Here is a 26,931-nt window from a genome sequence, read left to right as displayed (position 1 = left end):
CGCGGCGGGCGGGCAGCGCCGCGCCGGGCGGCCGGGCTCCGTGCTGCCGGGGCCGGGCCCGGCTTACAGCCGGACCGGCCCAGCACTCCTGCCTGGCCGGGTGGGGCGGGGGTCTCCGCTTCGGTCCCCAGCGGGTTTCCGGCCCCGCGAAGCCGGCCAGGGAAGGGGCGGTCCGGACCGCCATCTTTGCTGAGGGCAGCGGCGTTTGAACGGAGAGCGGGCACGACGCCGCGGCCGCCATGTGTGGTGAGGGCGCAGAGGCGGGCGGGGGCGCTCGGGCCGGTCCGAACCTCCCGGTCCCTCCGGGCCCACCGGGGGCCGCGGCCCGGGGCCCGCTCAGGGAGCGCTGCGGGTCTGCCCGGCTCCGGAGCCCCATCCGCCTCTCCCCCGCCCGCCAGGAACGGCCAGGAGAGGAAAGGTTGACAAATACTTTATTAATTACAAAAAAAAAAAAAAAAAAGATCCCAAAGCAGAAGCGACGGCGTTTGCCTCTTGGTATCAAAAATATAATCACAGGCCCTAATCTCCCTGCTCTAAGAGGTGCACGGCTGTCTTAACAAAATATATTGTTTACTCCTTTTCCCCAAATAACCTCATGAAATACTAAAAATAAACAACAACAAAGTGAGGGAGCACCTGGCCCTTGCTGACACTGCAAATGCCCCAACAGAGAACAAATCCTGCCTGTGAGCTTTGCCCTGGGGGAGAGGCTCATTTTGCCGTGGCTTTGGGCTCCGGAGGCTCCTCCCAAGGCAAGCGGAGGGGGATCCATGCAGGGATGACCTGGAAAAGCACCGTCTGTGTCCATCTGCCCCTGTGGCACGGCCTCACGACACCTGCACTCTGCACAGGGCCTGCAGTGAAAATACTGGGGGAGGAAACCCAGGAGGGAGAGAGGAGAACACGTGTCTGTGACACTCGACATCCAAACCTCAGGATCCTGCGCTGCTGATGAGCCCACGGGCTGCACGGCACTGTGCCCCAAGGGAATCCCCTGGGATCAGTCACACAGGGAGCACAGGCACTGCACGGCATTTCGCCAAGGCCAGCACACTAAAGTACCTACTTCTGCAGAACGATGTGATAAGATCTCAGAAGGGTTTAAAAGACACTGATCTGTGTTTTGACTTGTAGCAAAAGCAGACCTGGCTCCGTCCCTGTCCACCCTCCTGGGGTCTGGGCATCCACTCTCCAGCCAGCCCTCCTGGAGCCACTGCCCCACGGACACTCAGGCTCCTGGGAAAGGCACAAGGTATGGCCACATCTCTTCTCCCTCCATCGTGCACTTCCTCCTGTGCTTCCTCCAGCCCAGCCAGTCCAGCACGGCTGTGGTTCCTGGGCCAGGCAGGGGAAGCAGGGCACGGGTGGGACAGGGGAGAGCTGGCAGTGTCTGCCCCAAGCATCCCGTGCTACGGCTGCTGCTGGTACTGGCCCTCTGTTGCAGTAAAGAAATCCTCCAAAACACTTTGTATGTACTCAAAAGTGGGACGATCCTCGGGTTTGATCTTCCAGCACTTCATCATGAGGTCGTAGAGCTCCTCGGGGCAGTTTTCCGTGCGGGGCATCCGGTATCCATGCTCCAGAGCCCTAATCACTTCCACGCTCGACATCCCTGGATAAACAGGGTGGGACACGTGAACATCACTCAGTTGATCATTGTTTTTTCTTAAAAGTCATTCGCAAACCAAAACTTCTCTCCCATTGGGCAATGTCTCCAGGAAGGAAATAGTGGTTAGAGGGGCTGGGAAGGGGGAACTATTGTTCCTGCTCAGGGAAGGGTGGACAAAGGAGATGCTGGATTATTCTAGGATGGAGTTTTGTGCCCCAGGTCAGATGGGGTCTATAATCACTTTGTATAAATTAAAATCTCTGTGTGCTAAGTATGTGACAATCCATTGCTTCCAATGAAAACGGGTCAGTGTGGAGGCAGAGCTGCTCCTCAGAACAGCCCTTTGTGCCACCCCAGATCCTTCATGATCCATTTGTGGTAGCATTTACTGGGTAATTTCCCATTGAAAAAAGGTACCAAAATAATTATTAGTATAAAATACAGGATGGTCCCTAATGATAAGGAATTACAGGATTTTCCCATGGAGCTGGACAAGCTCAGACCCCATGCATGGGGCCCAGAAGGTGGAATGTGTCGTTTGGGACCAGATTAGAGGAGGCATTTCACCTGGGTAGGGGATGCGTCCATAGGTAACGATCTCAGTCAGGAGGACACCAAAGGACCAGACGTCAGATTTTATAGTGAAAGATCCATAGTTGATGGCTTCTGGTGCAGTCCATTTAATGGGAAACTTGGCACCTGGACAAAGAGATCCAATGGAAAACATGAACTCAACTCCAACTGCTGAGAAATGGGTGGTGAAATATGGGGAACAAGAAACAAACAGAAGAGGAACAAGTGAAGCAATGCAAATGAGAGGAGCTTCCTTCTCCCCATGTACCCAGCACATCCCTCCTGGGGTTGGGACTACCATGGTGCCAAGTGGCTCTAAGGGAACCTCCCCAGCATTTCACCCCCAGCACCTTCCCGGGCTGTGTACTCGGTGTCCTCGATGACCCTGGCCAGCCCAAAGTCTGCAATCTTGCACACCAGCATCGCAGACACCAGGATGTTAGCAGCTCTCAGGTCTCTGTGGATGTAGTTCCTCTTCTCAATAAAAGCCATTCCTTCTGCAATCTGCCACAGGGGAACAAGGCAAATGCAAAAAGGCTGCTTGAAATAACATACACACCCTCAGCACCAAAGAAGTCAACTGCTTTTGGCCAGCACTCAGAAAAGGGTGAAAGGAGGCCGAGCCACAGCAGGAGATAGATGTCCCGTCCCAGGAAGTGTTCAAGGTCAGGCTGGACAGGGCTTGGAGCAACCTGGTCTAGTGGAAAATGTCCCTGCCCGTGGCAAGGGGTTGGAATGAGATGAGCTTTAAGGTGCCTCCCAACCCAAACCATTCTATGACTTTCCTGCGTGGAAACTACTCTCCAAGCAGGGAATCCCTTCTTCCCAGCAGAAAAGGTTGGGGTTTGGGTGACCAACATGACACCTTTAAGCTGCTGTGTGAGAAAAACTGACAGCTGAGGAGCTCAATGTGATCACCAGAAAGTGTCTGTGAGTGTTTGCAGGGCAAGGTGTGACTGCTTCATCCACAGCCATGGGGATGTGGAGGAGGAACAAATCATTCTCTGCTCAGGGAAGATGTGAGAGCAATCTCCAAATACACCCACAATGGCTCACTGTAATTGCTGCAGCAAAGGTCACCATCCCAGAGCTTCCTTAGCAGGGGCAGAAAAGCATAGGGGAAGATGCCTGAATTCTTCTGGACTAGTTTCTGAGGAGTCACCTCTGCCTGTGTACAGGATGGCTGTGATGGGCCCTGACAATCCCCCCTCACCACTCTGCCTTCTGAAGTCTCTTCACTCAGTGCTGTTTGCAGGTCTCAGCCCTGATCAGGCAGAGGTGACCTGGTGTGTGCACAACCAAACCCCAAAGCTGTACAGTTACCCCGTTCCTGGATGTGACCACAATCCAGAATGAGAAGGGGCTGGAGCAGTCAGAGGAGAGAGCCTCCCATCCTTATCACACGCACACAAGCTGGCCTGGGTGAAGTGCAGCTCTCACAGAGCTCTCCCCACTAAATACAGAAGTAACCAGGCAGCGCAAGAGCGGAAGGATCATTTCCATGACCACAGATGCATTTCTGCCCGCAGTGACTCAGCCCCAGCACAAGGGCCAGGCTGCTGCCTGCCCCTAACAGCCCTTCAGCCTTTGCTCCCCAGAGCTTCTCTGAGCAGCCCCTCAGAGCCATGGCTGAGCCGGGCTTGGCATGAGCCAGCTTGCTGAGAACAGATGGTGTGCAGGAGTGCACAGCTGATCCACAGACCCCAGCACAGCCGGCTCCAGCAAACAGTGACCTGGTCTAAGCCCACAGGGTCTGGGCTCCCATCCTGGCTTTCCTATTGCTCAGGTGCCTCTATGAAGTGTTTGAGCTCAGCCCAAAGGGTCCCTGGGTTCAGTCCTCACCCAGGAGCACTGGAGAAGCAGCAGGGACTCAGTGGTTGTACAAATGGTTGTGAGGTGTTTAACAGCCCATTCTGCTGTACTCAAAATCAGCTCCTGAAAATATCCCTGAAATAATTATCGCTGAGTCCTCCTGCCTCTCCAGCTACCTTCCCTTGCCCGTTACAGCCCTCTGGTGACTTTATTGAACGACAGCCCTCTCATAGGCATTCCCCTGGGGCAACAGCCCACTATGTTCCCTCCAGGAGACAGGGAATCATGCTTGACTGAACCTCTCAGGCATTGGGAGCACACAGGATCATGCTGCAGGATTCCTGTTAAAGCTCAGCCCTTCACACCACCATGGCACTGTCCTGAAGCACTGCTGGGGACGGGTGTGTGGCCATGCTGGGTTTGTGGGTCTTGGGCCAAGTTTGCAGGTAAGGTTTGCAGGTAACTGTCACAGCAGCAGCAAATTAGAAATTATAGTTACCAGTATCAATAGTTATAAATTAGAGAAATTGATAACATTTCCCTGGGCTTGGTTGGGCCACACCAACCAGCACTGGCACATCCCAGAGAAGGGACTGTGCAAATGTAAGATGTGGAAACAAGCCCTATCCTCATTCCCACTTTTCTCCACAAAGCACAGCAGCCCCATGGGCTGTGAGGGCTACAGGAACCATGGCAGACATAGAAGTCAATTGCAAATCCTCTCCAGGATCTGTGCAGCTCTGCTGTGCACTGCTCAGGTGCAGGTGGGCTATCTGAGTGCTGCAGATATTGGTGTGGTGAGGGGGAAGCTGCCACTTCTCTTTTCACACACCTCTGCTCCTGAGAGATCAGCGGGTTGGGGATGGTGAGCAGGCAGTGGCTGCCCACAGAAAAACCTCACTGCACGCCCAGCACTGTTCAGACCAGGCTTCTGGCTGGCCCTGCACAAGCCCCAGGTAAATTCCAGACCCCTCACTCACCCTTTTCAGGGGGACAAGGGGTACTTGGAGCTAGGGAAGGTCTGCTCCTTCCTCACCTGGGCAGAGAAGTCGATCAGCTTTGGGAGTAGTAGCTTGTTCCCCTCATCGCTCTTCAGGAAATCCAGCAAACTCCCTGCAGACAGGGAATGGTGACAGGGCTTATGGTTCAGCTGGAGCCTGCACCCACCCTTAGGGTGGCACAGGGTCCCAAGGAGCCAAGCAGGACAAGGGGACTTTGGAAAGACACTTGATCCCCCATCCCATTCCCATGGATCAGGCCAAGGGGGGAGCAGCTCTGCAGGCTCCCTCCTGCCTTGTGGAGTGCTTATATTAATCTGTCCCCTCTTAGGCATCCCTCATTTCCCAGTGCTGTCACCCTATCCCTTCTCCCAGCACCCTGTCCCAGAGCACTGACAAGCTGTGGCAGGAGCCAGAACTGCTCCCAGAGTCCTGGGAGCTGGGGCAGAACCCACAGCTGAGCCTGGAGATGTGGAAGGGATTGATCCTGCACCATCCCAAGGATTCTGAGTGCTGCCACTTGGCCTGGCCCACAGACATCACTCAGGGATGTGGATTGCACCTTTCTCCATGAATTCAGTGATGATGAAGATGGGCTCCTCCCTGGTGACCACTGCGTGCAGCTTCACCAGCTTGTCGTGCTGCAGTGTCTTCATCAGGTTTGCCTCCTCCAGGAAGGCTTCCTTAGACATGCTGCCCGGCTTCATCGTCTTCACCGCCACCTTGGTGTGCTTGTTGTAGGTAGCTGGGGGTGGCACAACAGATCACTCCCACACTGCCTTGGGAGCACTGGGCTTTGGAGCCAAAGTCCCAGTCCTGCAGACAGAGCTGCTGTGGGAAGGTTGGAGACCACACACAGCCCAGGGCTGTCCCCACATGCCCAGCCCCAGCCAGCCCCTGTATTAAGGCAGGGTAACCTGCATGATCTCCTGCTTCTCTCCCTCAGGTCACTCCCTCCCTGTCTTTTCCACCCCACCATCCCTCCACCTTCTCTCACATCCCTCACCCTTCCTCCTTCATCATCCTCCCAGCCACCTCCCCCTCATTCTCACCCATCCACACTTCTCCAAACTGCCCAGCTCCCAGCTTCCTCTCCAGACTCAGTGACTCTCGAGGGATCTCCCAGGCATCCTTCTCCCAGGGCTTCTGTGGTTTGGGTACACGGCAGGGGTAGGTGAGCTTCTGGCACAGCCCGTCACTCTGACCTGAGGGGAGTATCCAGGGCCATCAGCCAGCCTGTCTCACTGGCCACACTGTGCTTCTCACTGGCCACCATGGGTGTTCAGGGACAGCAGCACCACAGTGGTAACAGCCAGCAGGCCAGCCACAGCAACAGGGGAAGGTCTGGAAGTCACTGCACGTTGCAGTCAGTGCCACAGCAGGAGCCCAGGGGTGAATGGGCAGGAGCCCCTCAGTCTCTGCACACCCCCAGCTGCCCAGCTGCCTGGCTCGGGGGCAAAGCCTCATTTGGGAAGGGGGGCTGGGCACCCCAGTTCTCACCCTTGTAGTACTGGACCAGCTCCTGCAGTGTGTTGAAGTTGTTTCGTGGGGAAATGTAGAAGCCACCGCTGTCCAGAGTCCGGATCTTGTAATGCTTCACTGCCCCGCCCCGCAGATCGTCCGCGTCCCGCACCGAGAGCGAGTAAGAGCCTGGGCAGGGAGGGGTGAGCTCGCACCTCCCAGGGAGCACATACCTGCTGCCCCCGGCCATCCCGGTGCTCCTGGCGTGCACAGAGCCATCGCCCAGCAGAGCTGGCAGCACCCATCCCACTGTGCTGCCACCACCCCTTCAGCCCCAGGCCAGCTACGCCTGCACCCCAAACACCCAAAGCAGCCTCAAAGGGACACATCCCCTTATACCTGCCGTGGGGTTCAGGCATGTGGCAGCACCACAGGCTATTGCAGGGGCACTTCCAACAAGAGCATGGGCACCCCAGTCCCTCCCTGCAGCATAGCAGATCCTCAGGGCTGTGGAGGGAGCTCCTCTTCCAGGCAAAGGTGGATGAGGAGTTTGGGCAGCTGCTCCCCACCACTGTGCTATGGACTCCCCTCCACACCTTTTGTTGTCTCGCTGTCCCTTATCATGAAGGATCCAATCATGTTCCCAGGGCTAAGAAGCTGCCGCTCCGCATCCTTCCGGCTGACGTCCTTGAAAAACCACCTGCAGTAGAAACAAATGAGCCAAGGAATGCTGGTGTGGGGCAGGGCTGGGGGCAGGACATGAGGCAGAAGCAGGACAATGGCAGTGGCGAAGTGTGGGACATAATGGGACCAGGATCTGACACACAGGGATGGACTCACTCCTCTGTCTCCAGCGAGTCGGCTTGGGCAACATAGTTGCTGGGGATGAAGCCTTCACATCCTGTCACCAGCGATCGTGCTTGCCACCATTCCCCTGATCTGTGATAGAAGTGGTACTGGGTTGGCTCCTGGCACCTGGACCTGGGCACCAGCAGCTCCTCCAGGGCAAATTCCAGAAAAAAATCCCAAGAGGGCCACACAAGCCATCAGGAGACCCTGGATGGGGGTCTGCCAGCAGCACTTACTTCTCCAGGACCTTCATCCTCTCCCCCTTCTGGAAGCTGAGGTCCCCAGCGTTCATCGCCTCATAGTCATAGAGTGCCAGCACCACGGTGTCCCCCAAGCCTGCAGTGAGGGAGCTCCCTGGGCACCCCTCCCCATGCTGGGATGGGGTGCCTGGCCACTCCTGCCATGAACACTGGCCAAGACATTGGCCAGGACCCCCACAGTACCCAGCATCTCCGTCTCCACATGTCATGTCTGGCCCTTCAGGGGAGCCCAGAGCCCCCATCCCACCAGGGCTGGCAGTGTCACCTCTAGGGCACAGAGGATGCCCACGCTGCCCCCACACGCTCCAACCCCCTGCACCCACTTGCAGCCCCCTTGTACCTACCATCCTCGGTCAGGGGCACAGCCATGCTGGGGACACTACTGTTCTGGAAAGTGCAACAAAACCACAGAGTGACATCACAGCTGGCAGAGACCCATTTCCCACGGGGGATCTTGGCCCCAACAGCAGTGGCAGGAGCAGGAGAGCACCCAAGGGGCAGCACCAGCACCACCTGACACGACAACCTGCCCAAGCACCAGCATCTCCACCCCCTCCCAACACCTTCCTTTTTCTCTCCCTTTCTCCATGATTCCTTGATTGCCATCAGGTCCACTCTGTGCTTTGTCACAGTGTGGCCTGGGCTTCCACCCCATGGCCAAGTCCCTGCCCCAGTGCAGGGGCACTGCCAGTGTCCTCAGCTGGCTCCACACTCAGTGCTGATAGCACTGCTGAGGACAGGGGCTGAGCCCCTCCTGACACCTCAGCCCTGAAATCCCTCATGACTTACCCTCTTGTTGGTGGCTGTGGGGTCCCTCACATAGTGACCCTGCTGGATGATGGGGCCAGGATCAGGGTCAGGATCAGTTTTTATCATCTTCTCTTGAACACCAGCTTCCTTTGACCTCACACAACCCATGCTGCAGCCAAGGAAGGGGAAGTGAGGCCATTGCGACAGAGGTGAAAGCCCCACTCAAACCCCAGTCCAGCCCTGTTCCCATCAGCTCCCATCCAGCATAGGGCCCCAATGTCCACCAGGTGCTCTGCCAGACAGAGAAAGCTTTGCTCCTGCCAAAGCTTCAAGGTACTGGGTGCCCAGTGACACACCAGAGGAAAAGGGATCTCCTGGAGATGTCATAGGAGGTGAAGTTTGGGGAGACAACAGCAGCAGCCATGGAGCAGCTTCCCAGCCCTTCTGGGATGCAGGGCAGGGTGCAGGCACTGGGCACCATGCAGCAGAGAGTCACACTTGGCATCTTCTGCAAAGAGGGGCTCTAATCATGGTGAGCTTTGCTGCAGCTTGGGGGTCCCCACACAGCACCCCTGGTGCCCATGGCCCCCATCACCACAGGTCATCACTCCACACTGTGCTCCCCTGCTCTCTGCTGGGTGGGAGCTGCCCCAAACATCCAGTCCAGGGCAAAGACAAATGCTCAGCTTTCCCCAGCACCTCAAGAAACTTAGTGGGAAAAAAGCTGCAAGAAGCAGCAAGAGTGGTAAACCCCTTGCAAATGTACTTCCCTCAGCCAGGGAGATCTGGGTGCAGAGAAAGGAGAAGGTGCTGGTGGTAACAGTGAATGAGGAAGCTCAGGGCTGAATCCTCGATGTGCACAGTGCAGCTTTTGAGGGACATCTCTGTCACCTCCACAAGAGCCCATGGTCACTCCTTGCCTTTCCCTGTTTGCCAAAGCCTGGCTCAGCCTTGCTCTGGAGGGCAGAGCAGGAGCAGCGGTGACAGCCACGACAGCTCATCACCCTCACTGGGGCCACGCTGAGCACAGGCTGGGGACTGTGCCAGATCCACCCTGGTAACCCTTTAGCCCAGCCTAAACTCAGACGTGGCTCACACCATCACCACTGCAGGTATTTGCTGTTCCTGTCCCTCACCGGCTCAGGGCATCCAGCCCTACAAAGCACAAACACCCCGGGCGGTCCAAAGGTCATTCCCACTGGCATTCCTGATGTGTCCCACCCTGGAGAGCCAGACCCCAGGGCTCATGCGGTGTCCCCAGTCATCAGGACTAGGTTGGATGAGGGTGCCCTTCGTTCCCGGAGCAAGGCTGCCCGCAGCCCCCTGCCCTCGCTGCCCCGTGCCTTCGGTCCCCGACAGCCCCAGCAAAGCCACCAGCAGGGACCCCCCTCATCGGGGCTACTGTGCCCAACCGGGGCTGCACCGGGACCCGTGAGACTCCCGGCCATGGCCTCATCCCGGTCACACGGTGTCCGCCGCTCCGAGCGCCGCCGGCCCGGGGCGGGTCGGACCCACCGGGCTGTCCGGGACCGGCTGCGGGGCTCCCTCGCCGCCCTCGGGGCTCCGCGCACGGTCCCGATCCCGGAGCTCTCACCTTCGCTGCCGTCCTGGGCACGTCCCTGTGCCGGTCCCGTTCCCAGCCCCCGTGGCGGAGCCCGGGCTGCCGCTGCCGCTCCGCCCTGCCCGGCTGCTCCCCGGTACGGCCGCGCCCCTGCCGGTACAGCCCCGCCCCCGGCCCGACGGGCGGGTTCGGCCGGTGCCTCCTGTGCCGGGCTGGGAGCGGAGACCAGCACCCCACGAACTGCACCCGCCAGGACATCCCAGCCCGGTGTGACCCCACTGCCCGTAGGGACCCCTCGAGCCCGTCTGTCCATCTGCTGCCCCCGGACACCGGGCGGGTTCGGGTCCCGCACCCCAGGGCAGCCCCCAGGGGTTTCCTCGCCTGGGCAGGGCCATGGAAGGCGTGGGGGGACACAGGACACGGCGTCAGCCTGGGTCTCTGTCCCCAGGAAGGAGAAAAGAAAGCCCTGAGCATCCGTGGTGGGGTGCAGGACATGAGGGGGTCCAGGACACAGTGGGGTGCGTGGGACTGGCTTTGTGAAGCACAGCTCAGGGTATCCCTGGGCTTTGCGGTGCTCCTGCTGGCTCTGGTATTCCCGTGCCAAAGCTCCTCCCGGCGCCCTCTCCAGCCCCGCAGTGTTCCAGCCTTTCTCCTGGACAACCCGGGACAACAATTCGGGATGGAGGCAGCATCAAGGGGACCCACGGCTCTGTGTGAGCCTGACCATGGGCTGCTTGGGTTCAGAGGAAGCAGCCAGGGTGTAAGATCTCCTCCCCTTATGAGGGTTTGCATATGTAAATTTTTTTGTAATAAAAATAAGTTGCTGTGGCAGCCCCAGCGCCCGCTGCCCGCACACCGCCCTGGGGCTGCAGCGCCGTCCCGCAGTCCCCACCAAGGGACGTTGGGCCAGGGAATGTTGGCTCGGGGCCATCAGCCAAGGGCCGGCAGTCGTGGGATATTGGGGCACAGTGGCCAGGGGGAATGGGCTCGGGGACGGTGACCAGGGAACAGCAGCTGAGGTCCGTCGGGCGGCGGGGAGCACGGCCCGGCCCCTGGGCGGCGGAGGGGCTGCAGGGCGGGACTGCAGGAAGCCGGCCCGGGGCAGGAACTTCCTTTTGTGAAACACCCGCAGCCCGCGGCCGGACGATTGTCACGCAGGCGCCGCAGGCAGTTGCGGCCAGCTCTTTCCTCTCCCATTACACTCTTGCTGACCCCCTCCATTGCTCTGAGCATCTCCTGGAGCCAGCCAGGAGCAGCCGGCAGCACCCTGACACTGGTGGTGACCTCCAGGTGACACTGGAGTGGGCAGGTGCCCAGCCCAGCCCAGCAGCCCCCTGCCTCAGCTCACCCCAACACCGCAGCACCCTCCTCTGCACTCTGACAGGGCCTTTCCCCAGGGAAGAGCCTGCTCTGTTCCCAGCCCCAGCATTTAATTGAAATCTGCAGAAATTACAGCACATGTGTCTCCCCCACAGCCACGGCTGCCTTGTGATTCCAACAGCCTTGACAAGAGCTGACAGAGCATTGCAGAGGCCTGTCCCCTCCCCTGGTGACAAATTCACCCTCCCTGGTTCTGGGGCAGAGCTGGGCACCTGCTGACTCTGGTCCTGGCGGTGCAGCACCACATCAGCGAGCAGGGAGGGGACAGCTGGCTTTTGGCACTGGCTCACAGGTAGTTGTCCTCTTCCTCCTCCTCCTCCTCTTCCTCATCCCGTGCCAGCGCCTCGATGTCGTGGGTGATGTCGGTGATCATGCGGTTGAAGGACTCGGACTTGGAGCGCAGGGACCAGCTGTCGTAGCTGCGCACGGCCGAGGCCGACGTGTTGCTCATGCTGCGCTTGATGCGGCCAAAGCTGTCGGTGAGGATCCCGCCCTCCCGGATCCCGATGCTCTCCAGGAAGGTCTCAAAGTACCCGATGTCTTGGTCAGGGATGAAGGGCCTCATTCCTGTCATAGGCACCGTAAGCCTCGGGAGGCTGCCCGGGTGGGCAGCACTGGGGTACCTGCCCCACTGGGGGGCAATGCCAGCCCCACTGGCTGCTGGCAGGAGGTTTGTCCCAACCTGCCTCCAGTAAGCAACGGGGTCCTGACATCCCCTGAAGCACACCCAGCACCAGCACCACATCCCCAAGGGGTGCATGGACAGCACCAGGGTGACATGGTGACACAGGGTGGCTGCTGACACTCACCCAGGAGGAGGAACTTCCTGCGGTCCCCGTAGAGGCGCAGGAGCTCAGTGCAGTATTCCTGCACGGGCGTGCCCAGACGGTACTCGCGGAGCAGGATGGCAAACTGCTGGATCTCCTGTGGTGACAGCTTGTTGCGGAGCTGTGGTGACACAGGGACAAGTTGGGCTTGGGGACACCAGCAGCCCACGGCCCCAGCCCACCACCCTGTGTCCCATTCCTGCTCTCTGGCACAGGGAGCCCAGACCTGCCTGCTGCCCCCGCCCCCTGCTGCTGTTAGCCTGCTGCTTGTCCCCATGCCCATCCCTGTGCCCATCCCTGTGCCCTCACCGTCACCATGTAGTCCTGCAGCTGCTCCAGCCCTGCTCCACTCTGGTCACTGCCACTGCAGGCGGTGGCCAAGCTGTGGTGGGAGCGGTGGAAGGAGGGCGAGGAGGCGCCGCTGTAATAGGCTTCAAAGGTCTCGTGGGAGCCATTGCTGTGGGAGGACACGGGTCAGTGGGTCCCTGTACCCCTCGTGTGCCCAGCTGCCACCCCCACGCTGCACAGCACCCACCATCGGGTAGGGCTGGGGCATCACTGCAGTGGGGACTGGCACCCACCCACGGGCAGAGACACCCACCCAGGAGCAGGGGGATCCCACACCTGTCCAGTGGGACCCACTCCAGCCCAAGGGCACCCAGGGGGAGCCAGACTCACAAGGAGCTGCAGCAGCTGTAGTCAGCATCATAGCCGTATGTCCCATCCGTGCGGCAGCTCTCGCCTGGGGAGGGAGAGCTGAGACCTCACAGCAGAGGCAAACCCCCCCACGATGTGTCCATGCACCCCCCTGTACCCGTCAGCCCCATGACACCCCACTTGATATTCCCACTCCTGTCCCCAGCCACTCACTCCTGCTGGAGAGCCAAGGCCGTGTGGGCGTGGAGGTGTAGTGGTACCCGGCACGGTCCACGCACTCGATGCTCTGGTCGCCGTAGATGATCTGGAACACCTGGCAGATGAGCGCACAGGACTCCTCGCCAGCATCCTGCAGCGGGAAGGGAGGAGGGCAGTGAGTGCCAGAGGGTGGGCGAGCAGGAGGCGGGCGGCGCACGCAGGGACCGCTCACCCTGTTGGGCACGGCGAGGATGATGAGGTTGGAGTAAGCGTCAGGGCAGGGCTCCTGGGGGTCCAGAGGGTTGCTGCCGGCGTGCCGCCGCTCCCAGCTGCCGAAGCCGGTGCCGCGCTCCCAGCTGCCGCCGGCGGTGCCGGCCCGCCGCCGCTCCCAGCTGCCGCCGCAGGGCTGCCGCCGCTCCCAGCTGCCCGAGGGCCGCCCGCGCTGCCGCCGCTCCCAGCTGCCGCCCCGCCGCCGCTCCAGGCTGCCGCCCTGCCGGCCCTCCTGCCCGCCCCGCGCCGCCCGCCAGTCCAGGCTGCAGATGGTGTGCCGCCGCTCCATCGGGCCCCCGAGCCGGCCCTCCGGCCACGAGCCCCCCGCACGCTTCTCTGCGGGAAATGCCTCCGGCAAACCGGCCGGGGCCGCCTCGGGGTGCGCCCCGGCGGGCACCGGGTCCACTCCCAGGCCTGGGGGAGCGGGGACAGACAGGACGTCAGGGCGGGGGGCTGCGCTCCCCACCCCGCCTGGACCCCAGCCCCTGCCCTGGCCACCCCGCAAACCCAGTGGGATGCCTCCGGATAGGGGTGTGAGGTGGGGATGTGCGAGCCCCAGTGGCTTGGGGACACCCCTCAGGGACTCTCTATGTGGGAGAGGATGGGACACACCAAGATAGGGACAACGCGGGATTTTGCCGCCCTGATAGACTCTGACACCCATCACCCGCCGTGCTCCAGCCCCTTGTGCCACTCGGGGCTGGCTGTGCCTCGGCTGGTGGCCCCCGGCCGGACCCCCGCACCGGTTTTGAGGATGAGGAGGTGCAGGGCATCGTCGCGCAGGTAGGAGGCTGCCGCGATCTCGTGTGTGGGGATTCGCAGGATCAGCTCCTCGTTGTCGCGCCAGGTGAGCAGGAGGCAGCGCGCCGAGAGGCTGAGGATGCTGTCCTGCTCTGGCGTCGTCTGCAGCGGCAGCTCCTTCAGCTGCTGCATGGACAGAGTGCAGGGGGGTGCGTGGGGCACCCGGCAGTGTGGGGCACCCAGTGCCCACCCTCTGGGAAGTGGGGGACCCCTGTTACCCTGGCCGTGTCCAGCAGCTGCAGCACCTCATCCCGGCTGGAGGGGTTCAGGGAGGATGTCACCCATGTCAGGTGACCTAAAAACTGGAGGGGAAGAAACCCAGGGCAGCTTGGGGAGCCTGAGGCAAACAGCCTCCCTCCCGCCCCATGGCCCCAAGGTCAGGACACATCTCGCTGGGGTTCAGGGAGACCCTGCAGTTAGGGAGTCCCCCTTGCTCCGCCAGCGCACCCTCCTCCTCCCTGGGTGTTTGCCTGGGCAGGGAGGCGACCAGGACCCTTCTGGGCGCTCTGTGTGTGTATCTCAGCAAGGTGTGGTGGCCTCATATCCCCACTCCAAGCAAGCAGTGACTCCGGACACTTTTGGGGATGCCTTTACCTTCACCTCCTTCTCCACGTAGTCGTGCAGCAGGATCTGGGGGTCGATCAGGTAGTCGGGGGGGTAGAGGGGCACGGAGTGCAGCGGGCGCCGATAGACGCTGCTGCGGAGCGCTGCCCTCCGCGCCGCCTTCGGGAAAACCAGCCGCTTGATGGGCGACACGAAACCCTGGCACGGGAACGGGCACGGGGACGGGTCAGCACCGGGCACCCAACCCTGGCCCCCACACACAGGGCCCGTGGCACCACCCAGCACCTGGGGGGGCAACAGCTGAGCGCCTCCTCGCTGGCTCTTGGCACTATTTGGGTGGCTCCACTTCTCCCCACTGTGCTGTGGGAGGGGTGCGGAGCCTCTCAAACCTGTGCATGTCACCCGCTCCCACCCTTCTGGCAGCCCCCCGGCCACCAGCCCCAGCCCCACGCACCTTCTTCCCCTTCTTGGCCTCGCTGTCCATGGCAGGACGCGGTGCTGCGGCCGCCCCCACTGCCCCGCTCGGCGCCGCGGCGCTTTCCTGTGTCGGAAACTCCACCAGGAGAGCTGGGATGTGAGTTCCTGCCTCTCCTGGGGGGTGCTGGGACTGGGCTGGGCTGGGCTGGGCCGGCCTGGGCTGGGCTGGCACTGGAGCTGGGACTGGGCTGGCACTGGCGCTGGGACAGGACTGGGACTGGGACTGGGACTGGGACTGGGACTGGGACTGGGACTGGGACTGGGACTGGGACAGGGGCTGAGCTGTTACTTGGGCAGAAGCAGGGACTGAAGTTCTCTGAGATGGGATTGGAGCAGGGATTTGCACTAGTGCTGGGTCTGAGGCTGACACTTACACCGAGACGGGCTGGGATTTGGGCAGACTGGGGTTGAAGTGGGCTGAGATGGGACTGGAGCAGGTGCTGGGACCAGAGCAGGTGCTGGTGATGCCTGCAGGACTCCGCTATGGAGCAGCCCCTGCCCCTCTCTGCAGGGCTCTTTCCTGGGGCTGGAGCTGGTTTCTGCTTCCCTATGACCCCAAATCAACCCCGTCCTCATGGGGCAGCCCTGGGGGCTCGCAGCCCTCACTGCCCATATCCTGTGCTGCTTACACGGGGCCCTGGCACCGGGAACAGCACTGGCACTGGGAACAGCACTGGCAGGAGCAAATACAGTTGCATCCAGCACCCGTCCCCACAGCTGCCCTGGGATCCAAACCAATTGTGGGTCTGGGGGTTGGCCGGGGATCGGGGCCTCCGGCAGGGAGGAGGTTGGCCCGGCAGTGGCCGTGTCCGGCAGCTTCCTCTCCAAGATGCTGCATCCTGCCTGTGCACCCCTTCCCTGCCGGCCACCACACCAGGGCCACTGGCACCGGCCAGGGCCACCGACACCAGGCAGGCAGCGCTGCTACAGCCACCCTGCTCTGTTAGTGATGTCCCCGAGCAGTCTGGGACAGACACACACCATCCTGCCCTGCTTTGGAGCCCCAGCCGTGAGCTGGAGGTGCTGACAAGGACAGGATCCCACAGGCAGGGCTTATTGAAATGAATTTAATATCTCATGTTGCAGCAAAATTAAAAATATACAAAAAGTTTGTGGTATACAAAAAAGTCTCAGGACGGACCCCGGCCTCCCGCTGACCCCCGCCCGCGCCGAGGGTCCCAGAGAAGAAGGTGGCACACAGAGTATTTACAGTACGTGACAGCAGCCGCCGGCTCCCAGCGCTGGGGGTTCAGGGATGTGGCTGAGACCCTGTGGCAGCCCCTGCCAGAATAGACTTTCCTCACTCCCTGAAGCTGGAGCAGCCCTGCTGCCACCCCTGGGTGACACCCCCGGGGACCAGGACCCCCCCATGCCCAGTGGAAGCTCGAGCACCCCTGGAGCTGTGCCCATCCTGGCCTCCGGTTGTGCCCCCTTTGTCATCCCAGGGGGCGGGCACTGCCCCCCGGCGGGCAGGGAGGGGACAGGGCGCTGGGTTTGGCTGCCGCTGTGGCACAGGCTGGGTGGAGGGCAGGGGGGTGGCCTGGGGCAGGAGACTGAGGGCTCCCCCAAACCCCACACGTGGCCAGACTCCTCTGCCCAGAGCAGCCCAGGGCTGAGGATACCGTGGCTTGAGTGCATAGAAAAATGTCCCTCTGACCCACCAACGTGGCCCTGGGGTCCCCACACAACCCCCGGCATGACAAATGGCGTGTCAAATGGCATCTCTGCCCTGGGGTGGACAGGGGCAGGGGCAGGGGGAGCCCAGAGGAGCCGCCCCGTGCTGGCACACAGTCCCCATAGCCCATCCCCAGATCCTCTGTGAACCGGACCCAGGGAGGAGCTGCCACCACCTGGGCACCCTTCGGGGGCTGCGGTGACACTGCTTGATGCCTGCAGCGGTGAGCCCCCGGACCAGCCCGGCACCCCTGGCTGCTGCCCCCCACCTTCCCTGAGGAAAAGAGACCCCGCCCCAGAGCCGTCCCACGCCGGGGCTGCCCCCGCACGACCAGCACACACCGCCGGGGGCTGCCCGTGGTGGCAGAGAAGGAGACCTGCAGGTGGCAGGGGCCCAGCCCACTGCCCAGCCCCAGCCATGCTCTGCACCCTCCTTCTAAAGAGTTTCCAAGCCTTCCAGTTAGCACCAGTTAGCACCAGTGAACCCAGCGGTGGCCAGCCCAGCCTGCTGTCACCCCAGCTACCAAGAAATGGGAAACAAAAGTAACGTGATGCCACCGCCCCCGCACACCCCCCCACCCCGGCCGTGTCACCGGGGTGGGCACCCACACTGGCCCTCGGGGACCCCACATCCCCACCGTTCCCAGGTGCAGCTCTCCCATCCCACTCCTCCCATCCTCTAGTGCCTCACACGGTGCCCCAGGGCACAGAGGGGCTCCCGGTGCTGCCCACGCTCCCCAGCCCCGGCAGGGCTTGGCACTGTGGCTCGGGGCAGCCAGAGGCCAGATCCCTGTGGAGCCACGGCGAGGGCACAGGGGATGCAGGGAAGGCACAGGGGCCGTGGCTGCAGGGGGCAAGGGGCTGGGGCAGCACAAGCCTGGGGGGCCCAACAGCTCCCCTGCCCTGCAAACCCCTGCCAGCCCCTGCACACTCACACACACACACACACACACATGCACACAACCCCCCCGGGACAGTCCTGGCCTGGGGGGCACAGGGTACATTCAGCACAGCCCCTCGGTGGGGCCAGTGGATCTGGGCAGGACCAGGGACACATTCAAACCCGGAGCCCAAGCAGCCCTGCTCCTCTGGGGAGGCAGGAGCAGACACGAGCAGGCGGGGCAGGGGCTGAGGACAGGCAGGGGGACACGGGGTGAGGTCAGGGGAGGCAGGGTCCCAGCTCAGGTTTATACTGGGGAACTGGAGGGAGGTGATGCTGATGAAAGAGGGAATGGAAATGCTCCCGGGTGGGAAGGGATGCCAGCCCAGGAGAGGAGAACGGCTGGGGGTGAATCCCACTTTGGGGAATCCGGGGAACGCCGGCGGCCCCGCACACACCCCTCAGTGGTGCCAGCCAGGCCCTGCCACCCCCGGCCCCAGCGGAGGTAGAAAATGTCACACAAAATGTCACCATTCAGGTGAAAACAAACCCGATGAGATGAAGCAGTTCCTGTGGGGATGGGGGGAGGATGGGTTGCAGCCATCCTGGACACAGCTGGGGTCCCAGCTCAGAACCAGGGGTGTAAGCTTTGTGCCCACCCACGAGGCCCCCCCCAGGCCAGGGTCTACACCCCACAGGATATTGGAGACCCCATGGGGTTGGGGACATGGCTCAACCCTGAGCCAGGGGGGGACTGAGGATGGATATGAAAGAGTTCACTCAGGGTTGGTGTGGCAGAGTGTGGGGGAAGGGGGAGACATGGAGGGGGACTGGATGGACCCCGGCTGTCCCTGCCCCAGCTCCCTGGGGCCACAAGCCCCATGCACGCCCCAGTGCAGCCATGTTCCATCCCCGTCCATCCCCCCCGTCTGCCGTGGCACAGGCACCTGTGTTCTCGTGTGCTGCCCACCGTGCCCCACCGTGCCCCTGGCAGCTGCCAGCCTCCACCCCAGGGTGCCCCGGTCCCCATCCTGCACCACTGATATGGGCCACACCAGATATGGGCCGCAGCACCCACCGCCTGGGCTCAGGCATCGGTGAGGTATTTTGGCAAGGACGAGCCCTGGAAGGCGTGGGGGCGGCCGCCGTCGGGTGGGACAGGTCTGGGCTGCGGGAATGCAGCGCGGGGAGGGGATAGCACCAAGAGACCTCCCCAGCCACCGCCCACGGGGTGCTTGGCACGGCGACACGGCAGCGCCGGCAAACCCAAAGGAAGGCAAACAGCTGTGGAGACACAGGGTGGCCAGGGTGGCCCCGGGGCTCCCGCCGCAGCCTCACGCCCCGCAACCTACACGGTCGTCTCGTACTCCAGCACCTCCTGCGGGGCGCCGGGGGTGCGGTACTGCAGGCGGGGGGTGGTGGGCGACGCGTACTCCAGCGCCAGGATGGTCTTCCGGAGGCGCCGGTCGATGAAGTGGGCGTCCCAGGCCGGGTACTTCTTCCTGGGCAGGTCAATGCGGATGACGGGACCCTCTGTCCGCGGGGCGCGGGCGGCCGGCGCCGGCGGGGCACAGGGTCTCACCTGGAAGACGGGCACGCAGCTGTCCCGCTCCCCCGGCGCCCCGTCCCGCTCCCCCCCTGTAGTCCGCGGCAGCGAGCGCGGGGGGCTGGTGACGGCTTCCACCGGGGAGCCCGGCACTGGGGGAGGCTCCTGCCGGAAGATGCAGCCCACGGAGCGGTGGCTGAAGATGGGGCCGTTGGGGTGCAAGAGGCAGTAGTAGATGAACATGAAGAAGATGCCGAGGGCGAAGCTGGAGCTAACCACGCAGACGAGGATTAAGGCGTTGAAGTCAGAGGTGGTCTGGCGGTCGTAGTACAGGAACCAGAGGATGGTGAGGGCGGCGTTCTCTGACAACGTGATGATGTAGTAGATGCACATGCGGTAGCGGCTCCGTCCCTCCTTGACGTTGAACCAGCAGAAGATGTAGATGATGCCCACCACCATGTTGTAGATGATCTCCTCCCACTTGGACATGCAGAAATCCGTCTCGCCCTGGATGATCCAGAAGGTCATGATGCACCAGTGGGTGACGATGAAGATGCCGAAGTAGAGCTGGAACACGGAGGCGAAGAGGGCGAAGGCGATGGCACGAGCGGCGATGGTGAAGAGGTGCCAGAGGATCTGCACCACGGCGCCCTTGTAGGACATGGGCATCTTGTCCTCCCGCGAGTCCCGCAGCACCTTCTGGTAGGACGCGATCATCCAGGCCAGCGAGACCAGCGAGGCCGAGGCTGAGAATCCTGCGGGGAGCGGCCATGAGAGCCCACAGAAACCAGGGACCTCCCTCCCCCTACCCTGTCCCCTGCAAGTGCTGCCCCTTACCCTGCAATGGCTCGATGCTGTTCTGCTGCACCATGATGCTGAGCTGCAGCACGAGCTGGGGCGCGCTCTTGAGGAAGGCCTCCAGCAGCCGCAGCATGCTGATGTCCGCGCTCTCGAACATCATCCGCCAGTAGAAGTGGCGGCGGCGGTGCTCGGCCTGCCAGCGGCTCTGCAGCCCCAGGTACAGCGTGCGGAGGTACCTGTGCGAGGCAGGGGAAGGGTGAGGTGAGCCCATGATGCCAGGTGAGCTCACCCCACTCTGCCCATGCCAAGAATGCCCTGTGACCACTGCCAAGCTGTTCCTGCTGATTTGGGACCATGGAAAGCCTCCTAGGCCAGGGGTGCCAGGAGCTGCAGGGCAGCAGCAATGATGAATGCATCCCTGTCCCAGGCCAGGGCACCAGTTTGGGAAGGGGCAGCTTGTGCAAAGCCAGCTTGGCACCCCAGAGCCCTGGGCCATCACCCCACTGCCCACCCAGCCATACAGTGTCTACCCACCCATCACCCCAATCCTTAACCACCCATGCAGGGTCTGGCCTCCCCTAGCCGGGGTTCCCATCCACAGCTCCACTTTCCAGCCACCCATGGATTCAGGCTGCCCCATCCCAGCACCACATCCGGCCGCTTCTCAAATGGGATATTTTGGTCCCAGCTGGCACAGAGCCCACCCTGCTTCCTCCTGCCCCGGCCAGGATGGAGGAACCAGCTGGTTGTGCCGTGCTGCCCACAGGAAGCTCCTGGCGCTCATGCCGGTGTTGCCTGGGCTCTTGGCAGGGCTGTGGGTGCAGCCACACGCTGGCCCCGGCCATCTGGTCATTGGTCGGGGGTCAGGGGAGGTGTGCGTGGCACCGACGCACACCCGGCTGAGTCACCGCCACCAGGGACCCTCCCCACGGCCCCGGGCCAGATCTGGCACCACAGGAGGGGACACAGGACTGGCCAGGCAGGGCTTCCCCGGGCAGCCCTGCCTGCACCACGGCCAGGGCTCTGCTGGCAAGGAGAGGAAAGGAGCCGGGTGAGGAGGAAAACAGGTGCAGCAGGAGGACGTCAGGCCACAGATTCCTCCCAGTGAATAAAATCCTCTGGCAGAGCAACGGCTTCTCCATCAGCTCCAGAATGTGCTGCCAGACAACTCCATCAGCCCAGAGCATGGGAGAAAGCCTGATCACAGCACTTTCAGCTCATCCGTCAGCAGGAGGAGGCAGGAGCCAGCTCTGCTCCCGCTGCAGGGACAGCAGAGTGCTCCCACCCCCAGGGCTGCACAGCCTGGAGAGCACAGTGAGGGCCATCAGCTGGGGCCACTGAGCCCTCAGGACACCCTGCTGCCATCTGCTCTGCCCCACCAGCCCCACTCCCAGCCCTCACCAGCTTCTCTGTGCTGGTGTCAGTGACGTTTTAACCTCCACCTCCGGGGCAGCACCTAATTTTAGCCTTTGCTGCAGCCTGCCCCTCACTGCTCGGGGTGGGGAGAGGCTGTGGCCACCTGGCTCTTGGCTCCTGGTGCAGATCTGCATCCCAGTGCCACCTGCTCACAGCAGCCAGGCCAGAACTGCCATTGTGGCACCCCCACAGCCACTGCCCCTCAGAAGGGCCTGGTGAAGGACCCAGGACCCTCCTCTCTGGTGGGGAGCAAGCCAGTGGGCAGCCCAGAGAGGGAAGGCACAGCATAGAGGGAAACAACAGGGGAAGCAATGTAGAGCTCTGGCTGCTGTAGGGCAACACTGCTGTCCCAGGGTGCCCATGCATGAACCAGGCTTGGGAGCTGGTGACCTCATCCTGTCCCTGTAATTAGTCTTGATAATTGGGCTCAACAGCGATCCCACTGTCCATGGCACAGAGCAGCCCCCGCACACACAGAGCAGAGCCCCAGCCCTGGGTCCTGCACTGTTCAACAAGTGACCCGTGGCCTCCCCAGCTTTCAGCATGGGCACAATTATCCCTCTGTCCGCCAACTCCATAGGTCTCGTTAAAACAAGATTTCATCTCCCATCAACTCGCCCGAATGAAATGTTGATTCTTATTTGTTCTGCATTTGATCATCCCGTGGTGTTTCAGCTCAGTGAGCGATCCCGGCGCTGCCAGCACGGCGGGCGCTCCCCAGCCCTGCGCCACGGCAGCTGCACGGGAAACACAGAATCAATCACTTGAAAAAAAATCATTTAATTTTCAAAAAAAACGATGATGAGGCAGAAACCGACAGCAAGAGCTCTCTGGGCTAATTGCTCCCTCCTTTGTATTGCAAAGAGTGATCCAACAAAAACCCTGCAGCAGGAAGGTGGTGGCTTGGGTGGGCACTGGTTTTTTTAGAGCCCCACTACAGCTGGATTTGTCACCAGTGTCACTGTTTGCCCCCAACTCCCAAATACTGAGCCCCATTTTCAGGTGTTGGAAAAAATGAACGAAGAGAAAAGCCCAACACTGGTTACAAACAAATCCACTAATCATCATCCTCAGATGGAAAAGGACGAGGGACCCTCTGGTCCCAGAGTGAGCAATAGGAAGTGTGATTTTCCTAGAAGATAATTTGGGATCTCATCCCTTAATCCTGTATTTAAACAAGGAGAAAATTGCTTCTCTGTTACAGCCTTTTCAATCCCTTACACATCCTACCAAGCCAGGTCATCAGGGAGAGGTGCTCATGTGCCCATGTTACCACACTCACTGTGTCCCACAGCCCCACACTCTAACATGCCCTGGATACCTGGGGCAGAGGGGAGTACCTGAGGGCACCTGTGCTCAGGGAAAGGCTTTGTCTGGCCCTAAAACCCCCTTGTCCTTTGTACTAGGGCCAAGTGGGGACCAACAGCACTGGGTCCTGCAGCAGGACAAGCTGACACCCTTAAGCTGGGTGCTCCCAGGGCTGGGAGGACTGCTGACCCCACACAGACAGAGCAAAGCTCTAGGGAGCAGAGTGGTGGGGAAACCTGCAGGTCCCAGCTCTGCCACTCCTCATGAGCCTGCCTAGGATGTCCTTGTCTTCCTGGACTGCTGCCAGACTGGCACCAGGACTGAGGGGTGGCACTGAGTCACCCAGCCAGCAGAGGATGGGGGTACACGGGCTGATGGGGGCTTTCAGGAAGAGGGAATTGCAGGTCTGGCCCTGGTGACCCCAGGCAGCCAAACCAGGTGTGACCCTGTGCTAACAGAGGCACAGGCACAAATAGGGCTGTCCCCAGCCCTATGAGACCTGCAGCACACCATGGCCAGCTGCCAGCCCATGGAGGTGGCAGGGGACCCTGACACACTTCCAGGCAGGAGGCACACTGGCATGAGCAGCATCCCTGCCCTGCAGAGTTGCTTTGGTGAAGAAGCTGAGGACTTTGTGAGTGGATAACAATTCCTGAGCTGCAAAACCATCCAAGCATGGCCCACAGGCATGGTGGTGGTGTGGGACCAGCTGGGGACAGGCCCGTGTTGCTGCTGCTCACATGGGCATGCCATCAGCAGCATCTCCAGAGACCACTCGTGCACCTTGAACATACCAATGACAACTATCTTCAACAGCTTTTATTAGGGATAACCACAGAGCCAGTGCTCAGAGCTGCTTTTGCGGGTAGGAAGCAGCTTTCTTTTTTGGGACTGGGGGTCTTTATCATGGGTGGGGCTCAGGGCTGTGCAGTGAGGTTGGTAGAGGTGAGACCTGCAGAGGTGAGGGAGGAGGTAGGTAAATCTGGAAGGGGAAGGTGTTTGGCAAGGGGCACAATGCTCTGACCAGGAAAAATCCTTTCTTTCACCTGCAGCATTTATCCAACACTTCTCTAACTGCCACATCCTCCTGCACCGGATCCAACCCCACTAATGGGTTTAACAAACTGCATTTAACTGGTCACCCGAACTAATCCCAAATCCAGAGATTAGAAAGAGCCTCAGCTGCTGCTTGAGACCAACATGTCCTGGAGGGTGAGTGCTCAGAGTTACCGCTTTAATTGGCTTAGGAGTCTCTATGGTGCAGCCGATCCAAGAGCAGGACTGACACCCCCAGGAGCAAAGCCCCTGGCTGCAGCTCAGCTCCAGCTTGGGCTGGGATCAGGTGTGCTGGGCTCACACCAGCTGCAGGCAGGGCCAGAGAGCTCCTGTCCTCTCCCTCACCAGCTCCCCTCACACACAGAAGCAGGTTTTGCACCCACCCTGCAGCCAGAGTACCCTGAGAGTGGCTCCGTTGTCAGGGGGATCGGGGAGGGCAGGTGTGCTGGCAGGTGTGCTGAGCACGGCTCACACTGTCAAACAAAGTTAAACACCCCGGAGCATCCCAGAAGGAGCAGCAGAAGAATGAACATGCAGACACCAACAGGGAACGAGCAAAGAGCCTCTACTACAGCACTCAGGAGGGGAAACAGGATGGAAACCCGAGCCGGGAGTGCTGCCGGCTCCACGCATTGTTCCGGGAATTTGCCTTTGTCCGCCCTCCCGGCACCAGCTCCTCAGGGCTGCTCGGTGCCAGCGCCCGGCTCTGCCCCAGCCTGGGGGGTGGGTTGGAGCTGGGAGGGCACGGGGCTGGGCCCACAGCACAGCGGAGGAAGATGCCAAGAAAACATCACCTTGTGCATCCTGAGGGGTCTGCTGAGAGGTGGATGAAGGGCCTTGAGCTGCCCCAGCCTGTCTGTTTGCTGCTGGGCCTGCCCACACCTCCAGACTGTCCCCAGGACTGGGATGGGGCAGCAGCAGAGCCTGGACAGGCTGGAGGCCACCAGCATCTCCTTGCCCACCACCCCACAAATACAGCAAGATCAGGACAGGAGCCTTGAGGTGTTCAGGGCCCAGCACAATCACTTCTCACCCCCAGGACCACACTGCCATGGCCAGGCAGGTCCCCACCAGGCCCAGCACCAGCTGCCAGCAGGGATGGTAGGGCTGTGGCCCCAAGCTGGGCTGCACCTCCTCACCCACACACACAACTCCTACCCACACACACAGCTCCTACCCACACCCCCCTGTGCCCACGGCTGGGGCTCTTCTCCACCACCCATTCTGGGGCTGCAGAAATATTTGATCCTTGTGCCCCCTCCAGCTGCCTGGGCCCCTGCTTTACCTCTCCATCCCCACCCCCTTCCCCCATGCCCTGCCAACCCCTCCTGAAGTCTCCATGCTGTCATCCCCACCCATGTCCCTGCTGCACTGTGCTGCTCCCTCCAGGCCCCTCCTGGCTCCATGACCCTCATGTCCCCCCTCCCCCTGTACCTCCAGACCTGCCTGAGCTGATCAGGCCCTGCAGCAGCCCCATCCCATCCCCCTGTACCCACACCCCCAGGTACCCTCGCACCTCCAGACCCGCCCCAGCTGCAGCAGGTGTGTCAAGCCCAGGAGCATCCCCATCCCCCAGCACCCCAATCACCCCGATACCCCCACGCCCCCTGTACTCCCACACCTTCCCACACAGCCAGACCTGCCCCAGCTGCAGCAGGTCAATCAGGCCCTGCAGCCGCCCCATCCCCGCTGTGCCCCCACCCCCCGGGCACCCCCGCTCCCCCGGTGCCCCCGTACCTCCAGACCTGCCCCAGCTGCAGCAGGTGGATCAGGCCCTGCAGCAGCCAGACGCAGAGGCGGCAGCAGCCGCGGGGGCCGCTGTCCTTGGTGCCGCCGCCGCTGTCCTTGGTGCTGGCGGCGAAGTCGTAGACGAACCACCTGAGGCTGAGCATCTGCACCACCAGCGAGGGCAGCAGCACGAACAGCAGCGTCAGCCCGAACCACCACCGCTGCCCCCGCACGTAGTAATGGGCCGCCAGCCACAGGTCCGAGGCGCCGTCCGCGAAGCAGACGAGCAGCGCGCAGAACACCCAGCAGCCGTCCCGCAGCCGGTACCGCCGCGCCGGGGGCTCCGCGCCCGCCTCCCGCCGCCCGCCGCCGCCCTCGGGGCTCTCCAGCAGCACGGCCGGGCCGCCGCCGCCGCCGTCCGACTTCGCGGCCATGTTGTCGGGGGAAAGGAGGAGAAAGGAGGGAGCGGGAGAGACTTCCGGAGGGATGGAGCCCGCCCCGGCAGCGCCCGCCCCCGCCGGCCTCGCCCCCCGCCCGCCGACAGCGGCTCCCCCCCGCCCGGCGCCGGGAGCCCCCGGCGGGTCCCGCCGCTCCCCCCCGGGAAGGGGCAGCCGCCCCCCCGCCGGCGCCGCGGGGTCCCGGAGGAGCGCTCGGTGCCGCCCGGCGCCGCCCCGCGCCGGGAAGGGCGACCGGCCCCTCCCCCGACCGGCCCCCGCCCGCCGGGTCCCGCCGGCAGGACCGCCCCGGCCCCGGGCACCGCACCCGCACCCCGCACCTGCCCCGGGCACCGCACCCCGCACCCCGCACCCCGCCCGGCCCGGCGGAACCCGCTGTCCGCGCTGTCCGGCCGCTCCTCCCCAGCCCGCCGAGTACCGGAGCTCCCCGGGAAGATCCTGGGTAGCCCCGCGCCCCCCCAGCCCCGAGGCTCAGCCCAGGCAAGACCCTGCCCGTGGGTCCGGGCTTGGGCTGAGATGAGGGCGGGTGGAGGGGTGGGTGTCTCTTCTCCCCTTGGGCTGAAATGGAGCACAGATCGCCAAAATGCTGCCCGATGCAGCCAGAGGGTCCCAGCAGGGACTGGCTGGGCTGGACCTGAGCCCTGCTTTGGAGGGAGAGTCACAGAATCATCACAGAATGGTTTGGGTTAGAAGGGATCTCAAAGATCAATTTGTGCCAAGCCCTTGCCACGGGCAGGGACACCTTCCACTAGACCAAGCTGCTCGAAGAAGATGTAACCTCTTTGAAAAAACCAAAGATGGGGTTTGGAAGCAGGCTTTTGTTGTTCCTGAAATGAAACTGGTGGAACAGTCACCTATGTTATTCCCCAGCCTTGGGAATGTCCCTGAAAGTGAAGTGCCAAGGCCACTGGGGTCTGGGTGAACGAGAGCCCTGATGCTGCACTGCTCCTCGGCCCTGCCCAGCTCTGCTCCGCCTGCTCCCCGCGGGAGTTTGGACACGATGTGTCCGGCAGAGCGAGG

The 26,931-nt window shown here is 61.9% G+C and overlaps 3 protein-coding genes across 4 annotated transcripts; all 3 read right to left on the bottom strand.

Annotated features, from left to right (window-relative positions):
- Positions 1 to 9,985, bottom strand: HCK (HCK proto-oncogene, Src family tyrosine kinase). Of its 2 annotated transcripts, XR_014591271.1 has the most exons (14): positions 9,907 to 9,985; positions 8,352 to 8,481; positions 7,907 to 7,949; positions 7,539 to 7,638; positions 7,294 to 7,392; positions 7,050 to 7,153; positions 6,493 to 6,642; positions 6,045 to 6,197; positions 5,555 to 5,737; positions 5,031 to 5,107; positions 2,533 to 2,686; positions 2,177 to 2,308; positions 1,129 to 1,612; positions 1 to 945 (listed from the first exon to the last, which is right to left on the bottom strand). XR_014591271.1 is itself a non-coding variant. In XM_083873534.1 (13 exons), exons 2-13 carry the CDS (start codon positions 8,478 to 8,480, stop codon positions 1,410 to 1,412), a joined length of 1,527 nt encoding a protein of 508 aa, XP_083729660.1. In that variant the 5' UTR covers position 8,481; positions 9,907 to 9,985; the 3' UTR covers positions 1 to 1,409. The 2 variants fall into 2 exon arrangements, 1 of the variants encoding a protein (XP_083729660.1); XM_083873534.1 differs by having other exon boundaries at positions 1 to 1,612.
- Positions 9,986 to 11,294: 1,309 nt separating this feature from the next.
- Positions 11,295 to 15,134, bottom strand: CCM2L (CCM2 like scaffold protein). The gene is made up of 10 exons (XM_083873101.1): positions 15,025 to 15,134; positions 14,601 to 14,768; positions 14,225 to 14,308; positions 13,949 to 14,132; positions 13,168 to 13,619; positions 12,951 to 13,086; positions 12,759 to 12,822; positions 12,390 to 12,537; positions 12,063 to 12,201; positions 11,295 to 11,820 (listed from the first exon to the last, which is right to left on the bottom strand). Exons 1-10 carry the CDS (start codon positions 15,052 to 15,054, stop codon positions 11,540 to 11,542), a joined length of 1,686 nt encoding a protein of 561 aa, XP_083729227.1. The 5' UTR covers positions 15,055 to 15,134; the 3' UTR covers positions 11,295 to 11,539.
- A 3,815-nt stretch (positions 15,135 to 18,949) lies between these two features.
- XKR7 (XK related 7) lies at positions 18,950 to 25,890 on the bottom strand (the record flags this gene model as incomplete). Its single annotated transcript, XM_083873327.1, has 3 exons — positions 18,950 to 19,902; positions 19,985 to 20,184; positions 25,466 to 25,890. The coding sequence occupies 3 exons, from the start codon at positions 25,888 to 25,890 to the stop codon at positions 18,950 to 18,952; spliced, it is 1,578 nt and encodes a 525-aa protein (XP_083729453.1).
- Positions 25,891 to 26,931: the final 1,041 nt, after the last annotated feature.

The sequence above is a fragment of the Zosterops lateralis genome (genome assembly GCF_965231275.1).
Source record: "Zosterops lateralis genome assembly, chromosome: 16".
Lineage (NCBI taxonomy): Eukaryota > Metazoa > Chordata > Aves > Passeriformes > Zosteropidae > Zosterops > Zosterops lateralis.
The sequence above is the reverse complement of the archived record's forward strand: the minus strand, read 5'-3'. Positions and strand labels throughout refer to the sequence as shown.